This window comes from Chiloscyllium punctatum, chromosome 2 (genome assembly GCF_047496795.1).
Source record: "Chiloscyllium punctatum isolate Juve2018m chromosome 2, sChiPun1.3, whole genome shotgun sequence".
Classification (NCBI taxonomy): Eukaryota; Metazoa; Chordata; class Chondrichthyes; order Orectolobiformes; family Hemiscylliidae; genus Chiloscyllium; species Chiloscyllium punctatum.
Window position 1 is genome coordinate 41,018,013 of NC_092740.1, and position 20,032 is coordinate 41,038,044.

At 39.9% G+C, this 20,032-nt stretch overlaps 1 protein-coding gene across 1 annotated transcript in view; it reads left to right on the forward strand.

The window, feature by feature from the left end:
* wdr41 (WD repeat domain 41) overlaps positions 1-20,032 on the forward strand; it is a 56,115-nt gene that overhangs the window by 11,014 nt on the left and 25,069 nt on the right. The window contains exons 2-6 of the mRNA XM_072547513.1: positions 10,539-10,595; positions 11,079-11,194; positions 14,656-14,704; positions 17,372-17,503; positions 19,435-19,497. Of these exons, the coding sequence (XP_072403614.1) occupies positions 10,548-10,595; positions 11,079-11,194; positions 14,656-14,704; positions 17,372-17,503; positions 19,435-19,497 (408 nt within the window). The 5' untranslated portion in view covers positions 10,539-10,547. The remainder of the gene's footprint in view (positions 1-10,538; positions 10,596-11,078; positions 11,195-14,655; positions 14,705-17,371; positions 17,504-19,434; positions 19,498-20,032) is intronic.

A 20,032-nucleotide genomic window follows, 5' to 3' on the forward strand; every position in this document is an offset into this window, starting at 1 on the left:
CATTACCTGATGGTTCAATTCTTTCTGAAGGAGCTGGTCATTGTCTACAAATTGTGTGGCATGAACATTTCTAGCCACACATCAACTCAAGCATGAATGTTGTCAAGGTCTTGCTGTGTGTAGATGCAGACTAATTCAGTATCCAAGGAGTTTTATAATGTGCTGAAGATGTCACTGAGAATTGCACTTATCCCTTTTGACCCCGTGGAGTTAAGCGGATGAAGCAGCTGAAGATGGTTGGGCTTCAGATACAGCCTGAGGAAATCTGGCAGCGATGAGCTGGGATTGAGGTTGTTGGCTTCCAATGTCCACAATGGTGTGGGTGTTTTCAAGTCCTTTTGTGATTCAAGCACATGTCTAGGCTGATTCTTTAGTGCAGTGTTAGGGGAGTGTTGTTAGATCACAGATGCCTTCTTTTGGATGAAACACTAAAATTGTGCACCGTTTCTTACCTCAATTGGATGTGAAATGTTCTCTGGTATTATTTAAAGAAACAAAAGCAGATTATTGAGACATTTATCTTTTTGCTGTTTGTGGGACCTTACGTGACCACTCAAAATTTATCTGGAAACATTCAGTGCACTATCTTGATGTTTTGTCTTCTAGTTTATTCTGGCCAGTTCGTTTAGGCCACAAAATTTGATCTGCATTCCCAATTGATCTCTGCAGGGAAATTTCTATAACCTGAGAATAATTAAATGCAAGTAACTTGTTCTGTTTTAATTGTTTTGAGAATGAAATGAGAGTCAGACTCGTGTAAATATAAGTAAAGAAAAGTACTTCAGTTGTTGAAAACCTGAAATAAAAAATATAAAAACGTTGGGTACACTCAGCTAGTCAGTTAACGTGGGCAGAAAGAAACAGTGTTAACTTTTCAAATTGATGACTTGAGGCTTGGAGTACTGCATTAATCAACATCAGCTAATCCCATTTAAGATTAGATATGGTACTTGGGATCTTCCATGTCTGTACATTTTAGCTACATATTTGATAAATCTGCTAAAATATTGGGACAACTGTGACCCTTTTGCACTACTTTCAATTTAGACCTGCAGTTCAGCTTAAATCCCAAAATGTGCATTTAGGAATGTATCTGTACCAAGTATATGAAACAATCTAATTTAGTTCAGTTTTATTTTTCAGCAGTTCAGCTGTAATGATACAGCAGATAGTAATTCATTTCCTTTCCTACTACAAGGGTCTCAAAAGGTTTAATGCATTCTTTTCAACAGGTAAGCTTGTTTCATCTGGCCTGTTGACCTACTGTTTGCCTCAGCTTTTGTGCTTTTTCTTTTGACGCCTTCTAAAACAAGAAATAAAAATAAAGTCTGGCATTGTGACTGGCTTGTTAGAGCTCTGTGTAGATCTGGAACTGAGAATGTTTTGCTAAGTAGTGATCCAGAACCAGTAGGAATTGAAACTTCTAGGCCTAAGATTGCAAAGTGGGCATGTAATCTTTCATAAAATAGCAGTCAATATTGTTGATTGGATTATAGGAACACACAGATGAACAAGCAATAATTGGTATGAATGGCTTGTATGCTTGGATCAGAAGCAGGCTGAGTGTTACTAAAGACTGGTAAAATAGTGTATTGTAAGGACATAATGAAATTCTGAATTAGCTATGTTTTATTTTTATATTCAAATATGCTTACTGTTGAATTAGAAGACTTAAATCGTCATAGAATCATTACAATGTGGAAACAGGCGATTCATGCCCAACAAGTCTGCCCTGAATCATTTCCCTACCCTATCCCTGTAACCCTGCATATCCCATGGCTAGTCCACCTAATGTACACATCCCTAGACACAATGGTCGATTGGTCATGCTAAATTACCAAAACTGCACATCTTTTGGACTGAGAGAGGAAGCCATAGTACCTGAAGGAAACCCATGCAGACATTGGAAGAATGTGCAAACTCCATACAGACAGTCACCCGAGGCTGGAATTGAACACTGGTCCCTGGCGCTGTGAGGTAGCAGTACTAAGCACTGAGCCACTGTGCTACCCAGGAAGCTACTTAGCTGTCCAGAACATTGAGTTTGTGTCCTATGCCTCGATGACAAAAATTAAGGCTTACACTCGAGCGCAGTTCTGAAAAACTACTGCAATGTCAGATTTGTTGCTTTTTCATTGAGAGAAAACTAAGCTTTATCTGATCTTTCAGGTGGATTTAAAAATTCTCTTGGCACTATTTTGAACAAGAATGGAGAAGGTATCTCTGTCATCACAATATTTATCCCTCAACTTCTCAAAACCAGATCATCTGCTTGTTATCACATTGCTGTTTGTGGGAGTTTGCTATGCACATATTAGCAGTCATGTTTCATAAATTACATGTGACCGCCCTTCAAAAATTATTCAATTGACTGAGTCACTTTGAAAAGTCTGGGAAAGCGGTGCTAGATAATTGCAAGTATTATTTTTTATTAGTGCATTTTTAGTTCTAGGAGTTCTAATATCTTGTCAAAAGCAGTTTGAAAATGTTCCTTTTTTTAGATGGTTGTCTCACTTTAATCCTGTGCCCAGGCTGTGCATTTCTTAGTTTTGTTGTTATTCAGTAATCCAAGATTTAAGATATTTAATATCGATGTACTTAGCATGGTATCATTTAATTAATTATTTGTGAAAATTATTTATTGGAAGTGTGAAGAGTGTGTGTGTGTGTGTATAGGAGCACGTTAATCAAATATGGACTGGACAATTATTTTGGTGACGTCAAGAGTATAGATCACATCAAATTGGGAATACTACTGAGGCAGACATATATGCAAATGAGCAGAAGCAGGTGTAGGCCATACAGACATCACTTCCCCAACCCCGCCAGAATTTAATCTGCCATTCAGTAACATTGTGCCTGATGAATCCTCATTCTCACCTATCCTGATAATTTTTAAATCCCTTATATAACAAGAATCTATCTGTTCCGTTCAAAGGCACTGCCTACTGCTTTTCAACACGATTTTTCTGATATTCATTCCAGGTATTAGTCTGGTAAACCTTCTCTGAACTGCCTCCAAAATATTTGCCCTTACCTGAATAAAGCGTCCAGTATTGTGCACAAACTCCAGATATGCTGACACCAGTACCCAGTAGAATTGAAGTATATTCTGGATTAGTGGTGCTGGAAGAGCACAGCAGTTCAGGCAGCATCCGAGGAGCAGTAAAATCGACGTTTCGGGCAAAAGCCCTTCATCAGGAACAAAGGCAGAGAGCCTGAAGCATGGAGAGATAAGCTAGAGGAGGATGGGGGTGGGGAGAGAGTAGCATAGAGTACAGTGGGGGAGGGGGATGAAGGTGATAGGTCAAGGAGGAGGGTGGAGTGGATAGGTGGAAAAGAAGATGGGCAGGTAGGACGAGTCATGGGGATAGTGCTGAGCTGGAAGTTTGGAACTAGGGTGAGGTGGGGGAAGGGAAATGAGGAAACTGTTGAACTCCACATTCTACCCTGACCTTAAATTTACCTGGACTATCTCTGACACCTCCCTCCCCTTCCTGGACCCCTCCATCTCCATTAATGACGACCGACTTGACACTGACATTTTTTACAAACCCACCGACTCCTACAGCTACCTGGATTACACCTCTTCCCACCCTACCTCTTGCAAAAATGGCATCCTGTATTCCCAATTCCTCTGCCTCTGCTGTATCTGCTCCCAGGAGGACCAGTTCCACCACAGAACAGACCAGATGGCCTCCTCCTTTTAGAGACCGCAATTTCCCTTCCCACTTGGTTAAAGATGCCCTCCCACGTATCTTGTCCACATCCTGCACCTCCGCCCTCAGACCCCACCCCTCCAACCGTAACAAGGACAGAACGCCCCTGGTGCTCACCTTCCACCCTACCAACCTTCGCATAAACCAAATCATCCGCCGACATTTCCGCCACCTCCAAAAAGACCCCACCACCAGGGATATATTTCCCTCCCCACCCCTTTCCGCCTTCCGCAAAGACCGTTCCCTCCGTGACTACCTGGTCAGGTCCACGCCCCCCCGACAACCCACCCTCCCATCCTGGCACCTTCCCCTGCCACTGCAGGGATTGCAAAACCTGTGCCCACACCACCTCCCTCACCTCCATCCAAGGCCCTAAAGGAGCCTTCTACATCCATCAAAGATTTACCTGCACATCCACTAATATCATTTATTGTATCCGTCGCTCCCGATGCGGTCTCCTCTACATTGGGGAGACTGGACGCCTCCTAGCAGAGCGCTTTAGGGAACATCTCCGGGACACCCGCACCAATCAACCACACCGCCCCGTGGCCCAACATTTCAACTCCCCCTCTCACTCTGCCGAGGACATGGAGGTCCTGGGCCTCTTTCACCGCCGCTCCCTCACCTGGACACCTGGAGGAAGAACGCCTCATCTTCCACCTGGAACACTTCAACCCCAGGGCATCAATGTGGACTTCAACAGTTTCCTCATTTCCCCTTCCCCCCACCTCACCCTAGTTCCGAACTTCCAGCTCAGCACTGTCCCCATGACTTGTCCGATCTGCCTATCTTCTTTTCCACCTATCCACTCCACCCTCTTCCTTGATCTATCACCTTCATCCCCCTCCCCCACTCACCTATTGTACTCTATGCTACTCTCTCCCCACCCCCACCCTCCTCTAGTTTATCTCTCCACCCTTCAAGCTCTCTGCCTTTGTTCCTGATGAAGGGCTTTTGCCCGAAACGTCGATTTTACTGCTCCTTGGATGCTGCCTGAACTGCTGTGCTCTCCCAGCACCACTAATCCAGAATCTGGTTTCCAGCATCTGCAGTCATTGTATTTACATAATTGAGGTATAAGGTAAAAACAATGACTGCAGATGCTGAAAACCAAATACTGGATTGGTGGTGCTGGAAGAGCACAGCAGTTCAGGGAGCATCCAACAAGCAGCGAAATCGACGTTTCGGGCAAAAGCCCTTCATCAGGAATAAAGGCAGTGAGCCTGAATCTCTCCACGCTTCAGGCTCACTGCCTTTATTCCTGATGAAGGGCTTTTGCCCGAAACGTCGATTTCGCTGCTCGTTGGATGCTGCCTGAACTGCTGTGCTCTTCCAGCACCACCAATCCAATAATTGAAGTATAGCCTACCTACTAGCTTCCTTCTTAATAAATTGTAACATTCTTTTTGCTTTCCTAATTACTTGCTGTACCTGCAAGCTAACCTTGTGCAATTCATGCACAAGAACATCCAGATCCCTGTGGATCTGAATTGTGCAATCTCTCATCAATTAGATGATATGCTTTCTTTTACTCTTCCTGCCAAAATGGGGCATTACACTTCCCACATTAATACTCCCATTTGCCACGTCTTTGCCTAGCCACTTATCAATATCTTTTTGTAACTATATTGTATCCTCTTTACAACTTGCTTTCTATCTATTGTTGTGTCATCAAATTTGCCAACAATTAGCTCCATTCCTTCATCAAAGGCATTTATATAAATTATAAACAGTTGAGATTTCAGCACCAATCCCTGTGGTGTATCTTGCATAAGTCCCAATTGCACCACCTCTATGCTTCCTGTTAGTCAGCCAATCATCTGTCTGTGCCCATACGCTACCCACTGCACTGAATGTTTGTTTTGCAATAATCTTTGATTTTGCGTCTTGTCAAATGTCTTCTGGAAATCTATGTGCAGTACATCCACTGATTCTCTTTTATCCAGAGCATGTTACCTCTTTTAAGAACTCCAATAGACTAGTCAAATGATTTCCCTTTAACAAAACTATGTTGACTTTGCTTGGTTACCCTGAAGTTATGTAAGTGTCCTGATATAACTGCTATAATAATAGTTTATAATATTTTGCTTATGATGAATGTTCAGCGAACTGACTGATTTAGCTGCTGCTTTTTTGAATAAAAGTGTTAAGTTTGCTTCTCTCAATATAACGAGAATGCTCCCAAATCAAACTTTTGGAAAATTAAACCAATGCATCAACTATCTCATTTAACTAATTTGCTCAGCATCACTTCTCTGGTGATTTCTGACGTTCCTAAATTTCTTCCTCCCTTCCATTTCTTGATTTATCTTAGCTTCTTAGATGTTACTTGTCGTTTCTATAGTGAAGACTCTGATAGGTTGAACCAATACTGGTTCGATTCATCTGTCATTTCCTTATTCCCCATTACCAATTCTCCTGATGGACTTTCTACAGAATCGAATGGGCAATTTTTTTTGGGAAATAAATTTCAACATAAGTAAATGAGATTAGCACCATTGGCAGGAATAGGCAGGTCACTTATTACTAGAAAGGTACAAGCCTAGTGAGTTCATAGAAACAATGGTATCTTGGAATACATGAGCATTAAACATGAAAAGTTATTTCACAGGTTAGCAAAGTTCTCCCAAAAAAAACCCAATCATTAGGCTTTATTCCAAAGGGGATAGAATTGAAGTGTCATGAACGTTTGCTAAATATATACATCTGCAGCTGACAGATTGGTAAAGATGAGATCAAGTATGTTTTTCCCTCTTGTTGGTTCCTTCCCCAACTGTTACACACCTAGTCTAACAGCTATGTCCTTCAGGACTTGACCTGCTTGATCAGTTGCGTTGCTGCCAAAGCATTCTCGGTGGTGGCAATTGTTATCCCCACCCAAAGTATGTTTCCGCTGTTGCCACCCTCTGTTCTTCCTTCAAGTGTTGCTCAACATGGAGGACTACTGATTCTTCAGTCAAGGGAGGGTGTGTAAGACTTCATGGGGTCCTGCGTCACAGTTGAGCATTGGCGGGGCAACTCCCTTCTGACTGTATACCACTGTGCTGCCACCTCTGCTGGGTCTATTCTGCTGGTGAGACAGGGCATATACAGGGATGGTGAAAGAGACATCTGGGACATTGTGTATAAGGTCTGATTCTGTGAATATAACTGTGTTTGGGCTGTTGTTTCACAAGTCTGTGAGCCTGCTTTCCTAATTTTGGCACTAGCCCCTAGATGTAAGAACATCTTAGAGGGTTGACTGGACTACTTCTGCCTCTCTTTTCTGGTGCCTAGTTTGATGCCAGGTGGCGTGTCTAGTTTTATTTCTTTGTTGAGACTTCACAGCTTGATTGATACAGCTGAGTGGCTTGGTAGGCTATTTCAGAGAGTACTTGAGTGTAAACCACATTACTTTGTGTCTGGAGTTGCATGTAGGCCAAACCACCCCCACCCAGGGGGTTTCCTTCTCTGAAGGACATCAATGAACCAGATGGGTTTTACCGACAATTGACAATAGTAGATTCTTAATTCCAGACTTTTTAAAATTGAATTCTAATGTGAGCATCTGCTGTGGTCGAATTCAAGCCCAGGTCCTCAGAATGTTTTTGGGTTTGAGTTTTTGATAAGTAGTCTGGTGATAATATCACTAGGCAGGGCCCTCCCCTATTTTGGCTATTCCAGTACAAGTACTCTTCAGGTTAACTTGTGGCATTCTCTGTCTAAAATTGAACTCATCCAAAACTCTGCTTCCCTTAGCGTGAAGCAACAATCCTTTCCCCAGTTACCCTCTGCACATTTACCTATACTGGCTTCTGGTGCAGCATCACTTCAAATGTAATGTTCTCATTCTCATGTTCTTGATGGTTCCTTGAAGTTGTCTGAGAATACTGGCTGGCTATCTTACACTTACGTCAGTTTCTCCACAGACTTGTTTCTAGATTTTCTGCTAAAAATAATCCCACTTTAATGCTTAATGATTCCTGCGGTTCTTACTAGCCTCTAAATATAGATCTTCCATAGTTACACTGGCACCATTCCCCACCTCTTCCTCTGCTACACTGATGACTACATCAACGCCACTGCGTGCTCCCATGTGGAGTTTGAACAGTTCGTCAACTTCACCAACACATTCCAACCCGACCTAAAATTCACCTGCACCATCCCTGACATCTCCCTCGCCTTCCTGGACCTCCCACCTCCCATCAACACTGACATCTTCTACAAACCCACAGAATCTCACAGCTACCTGGACTACACCTCCTCCCATCCTGCCTCCTGTAAAAATGCTATCCCCTATTCCCAATTCCTCCACCTCTGCCACATCTGCTTCCAGGAGGGCAAGTTCCACCACAGAATGCACCAGATGGCCTCTTTCTTTAGAGACTGCAATTTCCCCTCTCACCCCAATAAGGCCAGAACCACCCTCCCCCAGTCCTCACCTTCCATCCCACCAACCTCTAGATACATCGCATCATCCTCTGCCATTTCCGCCACCTACAAACAGACCTCAATAGCAGAGATACATTTCCCTCGCCACCCCTGTCCACTTTCCATAAAGACTGTTCCCTCTGCGACTCCCTCGTCAGGTCCACGACCCCACCAACCTATCCTCCCCTACTGGCACCTTCCCCTGCCATCGCAGGAATTGCAAAACTTGTGTCCAAACTTCCCCCCTCACCTCCGTCCAAGACCCCAAAGGAGCCTTCCACACCCATCAAAGTTTCACCTGCACTTCCACACGTGTCATTTACTGTATCCATTGCTCCCGATGCGGTCTCCTCTATATTGCGGGTAGGCATCCTGTCTCCCCAGAGTGCTTTAGAGAACATCTCCGGGACGCCTGCACGCACCAACCAACCCCACATCCCATGGCCGAACACTTCAACTCCCCCTTCCAGTCCACAAAGGACATGCAGGTCCTGTGCCTCCTCCATCGCCACTCCCTAATGACCCCACGTCTGGAGGAAGAACACCTTATCTTCTGCCTCTGGACCTCCATCCCCATGGCAACAATGTGGATGTCACCAGTTTCCTCATCCTGCCCCCACCTTATGCCAGATCCAGCCTTTCAACACAGCACTGACTTACCTATCCATCTTCCTTCTCACCTATCAGCTCCACCCTCCTCTCCAGTCTATCACCATTACCCCCATTTCCATCTACCTATCGCACTGTGTTACCTACCCTCCCCCCGCCCCCCTCCCCGGGCCTCACTGCCGCATTTGTTTTTGCCCAAAACGTCGACTCTTGCTCCACGGATGCTGCCTGGCCTGCTGAACCTTTCTAGCACCACACTCTTGACTTTAAATATAGATGTTAAGATGATTCTGACTGAAAAGTTTAGATAGGTTTTAATAGAAATTATTATTTTTAAAAGAAATGCACTACCCAGAACTGGTAATGTATTGGTGTTATCTACCTTGTGCAACAAAAAACTTTGATGCGGTTTGAGTCTACGATGAGCATTAAATTTCTTGTCATGTCTGCAGCATGTTCAGCCAGCAGTAAGTTGCAGATAAATGATAATTGCCCTATGTTACATCCTTTCTGTACCTCTCCTAAGTTGTAAGTACTCCTTGTACAGAACCTTGGTTACCGAGAGCACAGACAAATGTTTTGCAGTATAAGCACTATGTCCACAATTTCCTGACTATTAAAATTTATGAATGAGATATCACGTGGGCAGCATGGTCCCAATAGCACTGTTTCATCCTGGAACGTGGCTTTCAAATAGTGAGTCCCAGGGTGCCTTACTGCAGAGAATGAAAATCAATTGAGACCTCCCCAATTACATTTCCACATTTACTTATGTAACAATTTTTCTGTCTAACAAAACTTTTTAAGATTGATTCATTTTTGGAAAGCAAAATTTGTAAGTGCAGCATAATTCAGAAGTTGGCTGCCAAGCTTCCACTCAGTGTTTTTAATTTGCACTTTACCAAATTGGTGGATTAGGGCTTCTGAGCCCGGGGCTCATCTACTCTGTCTGCTTTTTATTTATTTTCCTTTTGTTCTCTCTTCTCTTGTTTTTTTTATTTTCTCTTCTATTTTGTTTTACTTATCTGTTGGTGAAGAGCTTGGTCTTGGCAACAGCATCAGCGTAGCAGAGTGGGCCCAGCAGTGCAGTGGCATCGGAGGTGAGTTTGTGTTCCTGGTAGCTTCTGCATCTTTGAGGCAGTCCTAATGCTGATGAGTGGCTGCTCCTGCAGAGGTGAGTTTGTGTTCCCGGCGGCGTTTGCAACCAGTGCAGATTCGTGGAGGTGGCGGCTGAGACAAGTTTGGGCCCAGTGTGAGACTCTGATGCATCAGCGCAGTGGGCCAAAGCAGATTCATGGCAGTGGCGGAGTAAAGTTTGGGCTGGTGCAGTACCCAGCAGCATTGGTGGCATCGGCATTGGTGAGGTCCAGCAAAGGGCTCACAGTGGCGAGCCGATGGTGGTGAGGTGGCACCAAAGAGTGGTGACATTTGTTACGGTGGAGGCTGAGTGAAGGAGACTCGTGTCTGACCACCAGACCTGTGGCCCATGATGGAACACTTAACAAGAAGGACACTTTCTTTACTAATTTTTCTGCATCTATATTCTATGTTTTGGTTTATTTTTCTGTGTTTTAACATAGCTCTGTAGAGTGGCAACACTGTACAACACTTTTTTACCCACTGTACTTTGAAACAGGATGTACGTGACAATTAATAAATCAAATCTAATTTTATGACTGACCATTGAAATCTCCTTTCTAACTTGCGTTTTAATTTATCCAAGAAATAGTAATATCTATGGATAATTACTACGACCAATCCTTAGCAGCTTGAACATGTTTTGTATTCCATTTGTTTTAGAGCTGAGAGATGTTGAGGTGGTTGCTGGGAGGAAGAGACGTACAGGAGCCAGTGGAGGTATTGTATAAAGGATTCATTCTCTCTCTAGTAGATCATTTTGTTTCCTACTTTGCTTTGTGCATCTACCAGGTAGAAAACATACCATATATTTCCTCAAATAATTTTCAGGAGTAGTTATAGCAGTTATTCCAGTTTTACCCTTTGTGTCATTAACTATCTAATGGATGGAATCAGTTAGAAAATCAATATGACGATTTTCCAAACACTTTCTAAGTTTTCATTAAGGTACTTTTTAAACTTTCAGTGCTATCCTGAATATGATAGACCTGGAATTCTTCTTTTTGACTCTGCATAGTAATGTCATTACACTGTCGTCTCATTTGGCCTTACTGTCTTTCCTATCTTTTACAATGATAATCTTTGTACTTTTTAAGTTTCAAATTTCAGTTCAATTTTACAGTACTGAACAGTTATGGAAAACTATGACAATTATCCCTTACGATGCAATAACCATTTTATAATTAATCATCTTACTTTTAGAAGTCTCTGGTCCTCTGCATAGGCGATGAACAGCTACAGAATCCCTATACAGAACTACAGGTACTAAAAGGCCACAGTGATATTGTTCGCTTCATGGCATGGATTGATGATCTCAGGTTAGTTTTAGAAAAAACTTTATTTGAAGTTTGAAAATTTGGTAACAAGTCTAATGTTATGGAACCTTTCCAAGTGAGTTCAAAGAAGCCCAGTTATTCTGATCTAATTATGAATACCTTGTGGATGTAGTGGAAGAAAGAAGGGAGAAGATATTATATTTGCAATAGTTTTGATTCTTTGTTTAATGAAAGCCTAATATCCTAACATTCTTTTCCAATATTAAAATAGTTGTTTAATAATGTCTGAACATTGTAATGGGGAGAAAGTGGAAGAGTAAATGGATTGATTTTGTAATAAAAGTTTTAATGTGTTTCTTAAATGATTAATTTCTCAGATGTATCTTATTAATAAGAAATTAGTAAATAATGTGAAGCAAAAATAGAAACTCAGCAGGTCTAGCTGCATTTGTGGGGAGAACGAACTCTTCTGAAAAGTCACCTTCCTCTCAGATGTTGCCAGAACTGCTGAGTTTTGCCAGCAATTTCAGATTCTGTTACATATTGTCACCATCTGTAGTTCTTTTGTTTTAATTTAGTTAATGATATATTTGGCTATTAAGATTCCCATTCTGTTTCCTGTCTGAAAACTAATTCTTGATCGATGCCAGCTTTCTATTCTGTGTACTTTAACTTTGCTCATTAACCGCTTATGAGGAACCTTATCAACTTCCTTGAAGTCCAAATACACAACATTCACTGGTTCTCCTTCATGTATGCTAATTACACCCTCAAAAAAAACTCTAGTAGATTTGTCAAGCATGATTTGCCTTCTGTAAACTCATGTTGCCTTCATCTTTTCTGATGCTTTCTAAATGTTCTGTGATCATGTTTTGACTCACGCGTTTTCCCCTTTGCTGATGTTAAATTAATTGCTCTATAATTATTTGTTTTCTCTTCCTTTGATTTGAAATAGTGGGGTTACATATGCCACCCTCCAATCTGGGGAACTGCTCTAGTATCTATAGAATTTTGAAGATGACCACCGATGCTTCCGCATTTCCAGAGCCACTTCCTTTTGCTACTCTATAATGGAGATTGAGGCCTTGGTGATTTGTTGGCCTTTAATTCTGTTAATTTCCCTAGCATAACTTTCTTAGTAATACTGATTATTAATATTCAATTTCACCTTCCGTAGACTCAGGAGAGCACAAAGAACAGAACTAAAATAGTCAAAAGGTGTGGTGCTGGAAAAGCAAAGCTGGTCAGATAGCATCAAAGGAGCAGGAGAGTTGACGTTTCGAGCTCTTCATCAGGAAACCAAAATATGTGTTCAATTCATCTGTCATTTTTTTTGTTCTGCACTGTAATTTTCCCATTTTCTGACTTTAAGGGGCCTAGATTTGTTTTTACTAGTCTTTTTCTCTTTGTTTATTTTTATGGGAGGTTTTACAGTCAGTTTCTGTGTTTCCTGCAATTTTACTCAGTCGATTTTCCCCCTCTTGATCAAACTTTTTGTCCACTTATGCTGCATTCTTAATCCTCACTTGCTGCCTTTACTGGCAATTTTATATGTCTCCTCTTTGGATCTAATACTGTCCCTAATTTCTTTGTAAGCCATAGTTGAGCCACCTTTCCTCTTTTATTTTTGTGCCAGACAGGAATGAATGCTTGTAATGCATGCATATGTTCTTTAAATATGGATTTTTTGCCTCTCTATCATCAACTCCTTTAGTACACTCTTTCTCTTGACTCCATCTCCACCTATCATTTACTCCTTCCCCACTCCCTCTGCCCCTTCGTTCGCATATAAACCAATCTTTCCCAGCTAGTGAAGAAAGATCGCTGGACCTGAAACATTATCTCTGCTTTCTCTTCACAGATGCTGCCTGACCTGCTATACTTCTTTAGCAATGTTTGATTTTGTTCCAGATAATTTATTGTAGATGTTATTGCTAAAGAAAAACATCCAACAACAACTTGCACTGATATAACACAGAATACATAATTAATCTTCCCATTACAGCCAAGATATTGAATATTCTTCATTAAATATTGCCACAAATTGTTTCTAACCCTCTCCGAAAACAGCCTGATCTTTGGTTTATTTCAGCCCTCAAAAACAAGTGTACACCTTCTACTATGTCAACTATTCTCAATCCATCCTTGACAGCTCGTGTCACATACTTTCCTTTTATGTAGATTCAAAACCTTAGTTTCAGATTCAATTACATTACACTCCACCTTTATGAAGAACACCATCATATTAATGCAAATCCATTAACACAGCTTCAAATGTAATTCTGAGCATTTACCTGCACTGGTACAGATAGGTTATCTTAATTATGTATGTCAAGAATATTTTAGAATGGTGGATACAATGGACCCAGCTATTGAAATATTTGAGCATGAACAGGTTTGGTTATTGACAATGGTTAATTGTATTAGTATGAGTGGGAGTGATTGAATGGGATTCATTGCTTTCTAATATTTTTGAGGACTCATGCCCAATGGATTGCAAAAATTGGTTCCTTTGAAGTATTGAGGAAATACATTTCTTTAAAAGGACATTGGAACACACACTTTGAAGTGTTACCCTTCAAAAGTCACATGTTTTAAGCTAAGTAAACAGCCAAGATTGATAGACGATAGAACTGTTTGGATTTGCTGGAACTTGTCTGTCTGACTCTATGGTTGTCAGGAGCTTTGGCTTTTTGAGTTTGTTTTGAGTTGAGTTTGAGTGTACCTGTGAAGAGAGAAGACCTCAAGCTCAGCCTTTGCTACCTTTCTGAGAAATTCTGAAGAACTGAGACAGCCTTGTCATGTTTCTTTAAGTTTTGTTTTTATAATGATTCAATAATTTTGTTTTTTTTAAAGGTTGATGCACTTTATTCTGAACTTTTTGTAGATAAAATATATAATTGGTCAAACTGTAACTAGGTAAAACATTTAAAGTTCACGTTGTGACTAGTGGAGTAGTTGTACTGGAGGAAGGTTGCACTCCCTATCTCTTGGTTATGTCATATGCATTAGCTGATGGAACTGAGTGGGTTGGAATTTGGTGGTGAATGTTCAAAAGTTGCATTTCTCTTAATAAAATCTATAAAATATGTAAAGAATGGGCAGCAGTTCTATCCTTCACTACCTGGCTGTCTGATTTTTAAACAGATGAAATATCACGGAAGGCTTCTGGTTTCCCCATCTGCTTCACACAAATGCTGATTTTAAAGTGGCAATGCACATTGTACAGTGTGCAAATCAGAGTCTAATGATGTCATAGAGCCCAGACTGAGGAGGGGAGCACCTGGCATTCATTTTACCTTGTGCTTTTCTGAAACCTGCAACCAGTTATAATTACTTATCCAGTATAGGACTATGTGTTGTCACTTTTTCCCAAGATTTCTTTAATGAATGAAGTGACATTTTAAACCAGTGATCTGATTAGTAGCTTTTATAGGTTTTATAAATTCCTGTTTTTAATTTGGAGTGATTAATTCGTATGCCAACCTTTTGTTTTAATCCAGGTTTGCTTCAGCAGGGGATGATGGCGTCGTGTTTGTGTGGAATGTCCAGGTTTGTATTTTTTTAATTGCTTTTGTTAAAATATCATAAAGATATAAATACTTGTATTCTTTTGAGTAGCTGATCTATAAAGATCACAGTAAAAAATCACAACATCAGGAGCTTTTCTTTGCAGTGCTTCAAAGCTACTGCTTCCAAATAAACCTGTTGGACTATAACCGGTGTGGTGATTTTTACCATTGTCCACCCCAGTCCAACACTGGCTCCACAATTATAAAGATAGAGGCAGCCCTAGGTTTGATCCAATCTGTGCTGTTACCTAATCGCAGCTGCAAACAACCAAGACATCGCTGAAATAGGAGAAGCCAATTACCCATAGTTTCTGATTATTGTCCAGCCATCATTGCCATGCTATTGCAGGTTAAGAAATTTAAGAAAATGTGGGCTGGTGGTTAATTTACCCACATCAGCAAAGTGCATTCATAACTTGTTCAAGGGGTCATTTATCATTGGGTGATTAGGATCTGAAGAAACCATTCTAGTGAAGTGCTGTCCCCCTCGAAGGGAATGAAAGAAAAACGCATTAGTAAATTGTAACCAAAAATGAGGAAGGCATTTATTACTCTGCAGGTGGGAAGAAGTAATGGAGTGTATCACTTTCTCCTTTTAAATATCATTATAAGCCTTAGTTAATTTATGTGCAAGTCTTAAATGCAGATGCTAGAGATTTAAATAAAACAGTACTTTGTTTATATAAGCAAGCCTTATGTGTCTGAAATTTTGATTTTTTTTTAACTCCACTTTCAACTGCAATTTATCAAAATTCCTCACATGGTGAGCTTTGGGGCATGCAGCTGACAGTACAACAGACATCCAGAAGATGGTGCATTTTTCCATTACTTGTCATACGTTGAAGCTGTAGACTGATTTGATTAATCTCTGGATGAACACTTACAAAATAACTTCTATTTAGCAATTTCAAATTTTATTTCTCTGTCAATTGACTTTTCTGTAGCTATATTTAAGATGATTATATTTCCTTTACTTTAATTAAAGTTACAACTCATGATAATCTGTATTTTGAAGATCACTGTAATATGAGCCTTATAATAACGGTGTTGAGATCTTCTGGTCTTAAAATGATCTTTTGTTCTTAAACAGGAAATGTAAATTCATTTTCAATGATTGTCTTTTTTTTGCTTTGTGGGTAGGAGGCAAAATTATTTCACTGTTAGGAGAATAGTGTACTTTAACAAGGTACACTTCGTGAAGTTCTATTACATATGAAAGGCTCTTTGTGATCTGTGACCTATTAAAATGAAAATTATTGATCACTATTAAGGATGTAGAATATATTTGTAAGGAGAACTTATGATCCATTTGTAAAGAAGAGTACAAGCAAAAAGTGATCAAAGTACCTTATCCAGAAAGTTTGCATCTATAAATCTCTAAGGGAGGCTGAAATTATACTTTTTATATGTTAGACATTGTAGATAATTGAAGAATGACCATAACTCCATAGAAAGTTAATAGAATGCATTTGATTCTGCTATAATGGGTGTTTCTTCAATTTGAATTGGTGTTAATGTGATTGAAGAATTTAGACTATTATTTATAGAATGTGAACATTTCTTACCTGTATTGGCTATAATGCGATTCCAGCCCCGTTAGTTTAAAAGGCGTGGCTATTGCGCAGGTTATGTTTATATATTGTGGGCAGTTTCTCAACTGCACATGCACAAACAATTTAGGTCTGTACAGGGATTCAATTTGTATAAGATTTAATTACGTTTTTGGAATCCATGTGTGCTGATTAATACAAAGTAAATTGTACAGTTAAGATAGATTTTATATATTTTTTATATATTTTTTTAAGTGGTTACAACAATTATCAACATTTGCAGTTAATAACTAATGGAAGTAGAGAGCGCAATCTGAATTCAAGAATGTGGCTGGATAGAAAGTAGGTTCATAAATGGACAATAACTATGTTTTGGACAGCAAAGTGTTTAGAACTGGGTTAAAGGAGGTCTTCAAACAAGCAGTGTTCAGTTTTGCAGATACTGAGAATGGTAACAGTAATGAAGAACAATATGAGCTAATACAACATGCAGATGAGATGAAGGTTGGATGCGCAGTAAACATCAACAAAGATTGTAATAAAATTTGAGGACATAAGCTACTGGAATGGGTAGCTGCATAGATTAAATTCAATGAAGAAAAGTATGAAGCGATACATTTATTAGCAAAATTAAGGAGAGAGAGTGCAACATAAATATGACAATTTAAACGTTGTCAGTTGCGATAGAGATCAGGAATGTTTGCATATATTTACAAAGTTTGCAGGAAAGGTTAACAAAGCAGTTAATAAAGGATTTTTTTTCTTTCATGGGACATGAATGTCATTGGCAAGGCCAGTTTTTGTTGCCTACCCTTAATAGACCTTAAACCGAGTGGCTCTCTTGGCCATTTCAGTGAACAGTTAAGAGTAAAACACATTTGGTTCTGGAGTGACATGTATGCCCAACCAGGTAAGAGCAGCAATAGCTGGAGTAAGCTGTAACTGTGGAGTTTGCAAATGTTTACCTTTATCATTCAGAAAATTTTAAAGATGTTTTGCATTGGATATTGATGAACTTCTGCAAATTATGTAATATGAAGTGGTCTGATGAATTCGAGTTTTTTTTTAAAACTAAAATATATGTCTTGTGTCTGCAGACTGGAGAAAGAGTTCATGAACTTCGAGGCCATTCTAGACCAATCACAGCAATTGCTGTCTTTCCATCAGTCCATCATTTACCACCAGAAAATCGCCAACTTCTGACGGCCTCTTCTGACAAGACTGTCATTGTATCCTAATACCTTCTGTTCCATATATCTGTTGTGATCCAATCCTAACAGAGCACTTAAAAAAAATTTACTGTTGCTAACATCTGATTTGCAGTATTAGTCGGCTGGCTCCCATGATGCTAATGTTTTCAACTATCAAGTTTGAAAAAAATGACAAGTTTGATTCGGCAGGTTTTAAACCTGCCAACTGCTTTAGTTTGGAAAATCGATTATAGTAAATTGAATTGGTAACACTAATTGTAATGATTATGAAAGATTGTAGGAGACCACATACTGGATTGATAAGTGGCATATGCAGGCCAATGAAGAAATGTGAGGCAGCACATTTCAAAATTAAAAGTTGGGGAAGGAAATACATTTTTATCAGTTAAAATTTCAAGTGAAGTTTAGGACTAGGGAGAGTGGCAAAACAAATAGATCAAAAAAGCCATCAAAAAAACCCCAAAGAAAATCCTCTCAGTTTTACATTTAGCTGCATTCCATACTAAAATGTAATGGCGTGAAGAAAGTGCACAAGACCTTTAACCGTTTAAAAAGTATGAAAGCAACAGTATCATCTAAAAGGATTTAATGTTTTTCCTTTTTGTGTGGTTATTTTTCCAGTAGTAATTTATAACCTTGAAATGCATGCTGTGGGAATGTTCTGGAAGAAGTAAACAAAAAATTATTTTTAAAAATAGTGAATCATAGCAACCTTTGAGAAGATTTGTAGCTCAAGTTGAGGTTCTGGATGTAGGTTTGCCAATCAATAGTGAATAGGGAAGTTGGTCAGCAGGGTGTGACCTGCTGTCCTGTGTTAACTCAAATGTTGTGGAGATGCCAGTGTTGGACTAGGGGTGGACAAAGTTAAAAATCACGCAGCAACAGGTTATAGTCCAACTGGTTTGCTCCGAAAGCTAGTACTTCCAAATAAACCTGTTGAACTATAACTTGGTGTTGTGATTTTTCTTTAATCTTATCTCAAATGCGATCATTTTATGCGACTCCTTTGAGGCTTTTCTGTTCCTGATTGATACTCTGTAGCTACATTGCAAAGAAAATAAATCCCTTTGAGTTTCCACAACAACATGGAAGTTTCAGGTCAACCCGTATCTAAAACCTGCTCCGAACTGCTCAGATTTCAATAGCTGTGACACGTTCCACCACAGCAGTTGAGAGAATTCACATTTGATAACAATCGGCAACATTTCAACACAACATTCCACAACTTTCCAAACGAGAAAACCATTTCTCTCCATCTCCCAACATTAATGGATCCTTTTTAAATAAAAAATATTCTGGGATCTAGATCCGCATCTTTGCCAAAATTTAAATAATTTTTCTTGGATCGTATCCTCATTGTGAACTATGTATCCATCCATCAGGTTTGGACATTTATTGTTACAGATGTCGACTAACAAATAGGCTGAATATCACCTAAAGAAAGCTGCAATGGTGAAAGCAAGCAATGTTCCTAGTTTCTCCCACACCTCTCATTCCCAGTAATTTAAAGAAAGGTCAGTGTATCCTGCCAGGGACTTCCACATTCTCCCCCTCCGCCCCACTCCTCTTCCAGCACCTGACTTTGCCTGTGATTGGTCAGCCCCGATTGGCCCATGGAGAAGCCAATACTGTAAGGTGAGGGAAACCTTTTCTGAAGTTTTGCACATGTCTGTGCTTTCTATCGGCTACATTTCAGGGGTGAATTTGCTTGCCACCCCCAACTATTTTAAAGCCTGGTCTTTGCCGACAGACATGTGTTGTTATGTTTAATATCTCAGTTTATTCATCTTTTCTAAACAACTGTAATTGCTGATGTGACAAATTTCAATTATTTATTAATGACAAGCACTTGTCTGAGATGTTTGGGCAGAGAACCTGTTCAGTTATGCGAAGTATTTGAGTTCTTCAAAATTAATTTTATATGGTTTTTCCTTTACTGATGCAACACGATTTGGGATTTACACACTGGCAGCCAAATCTATTCATTGTCGGAATTTCAGTCCTCTGTTAAGGTAAGAAAAATCTATAAGACTTATTGATTGGGTATAAGCTCCATTATTTTATGCATCTCTGGTTCAGTGGCTTCAGGTGGAACATTATCAACAAAAGTCTTTTTTTGTTTAAACAATTCTGCAGTTGCTGGAAATCTGAAATATAAATAAAATTCTGGAAACACATAGCAGATCAAGCAGAATCTATGAGGGATCATTGACTTGAAATGTTAAACGCACTTCCCACCCTAGGTACTGCCTGATCTGCTAAGCCTTCATAGAAATATTTGGATCACCAATATTTTTCCTCTCATTTCAGTGTCCTGTTTCTTTCTTGAATGTCCACCTTGTTTTCTTCTCTGATGTGATTCCAGTTTATCCTTTCCCCTATTTACATTAATTTCTGTTTTTCTCTCGAAAAAGCAAACTTTCCATCGTCCCAGAGGATACTGTCATTAGAGAGACATGACTAATGATTGGTTGCCATGCTTCAGGTGAGAGAGCAGCTTGAGATCTTCATAGGAACCCCAGCTGGTGTGGGAATTGAACCTGCATT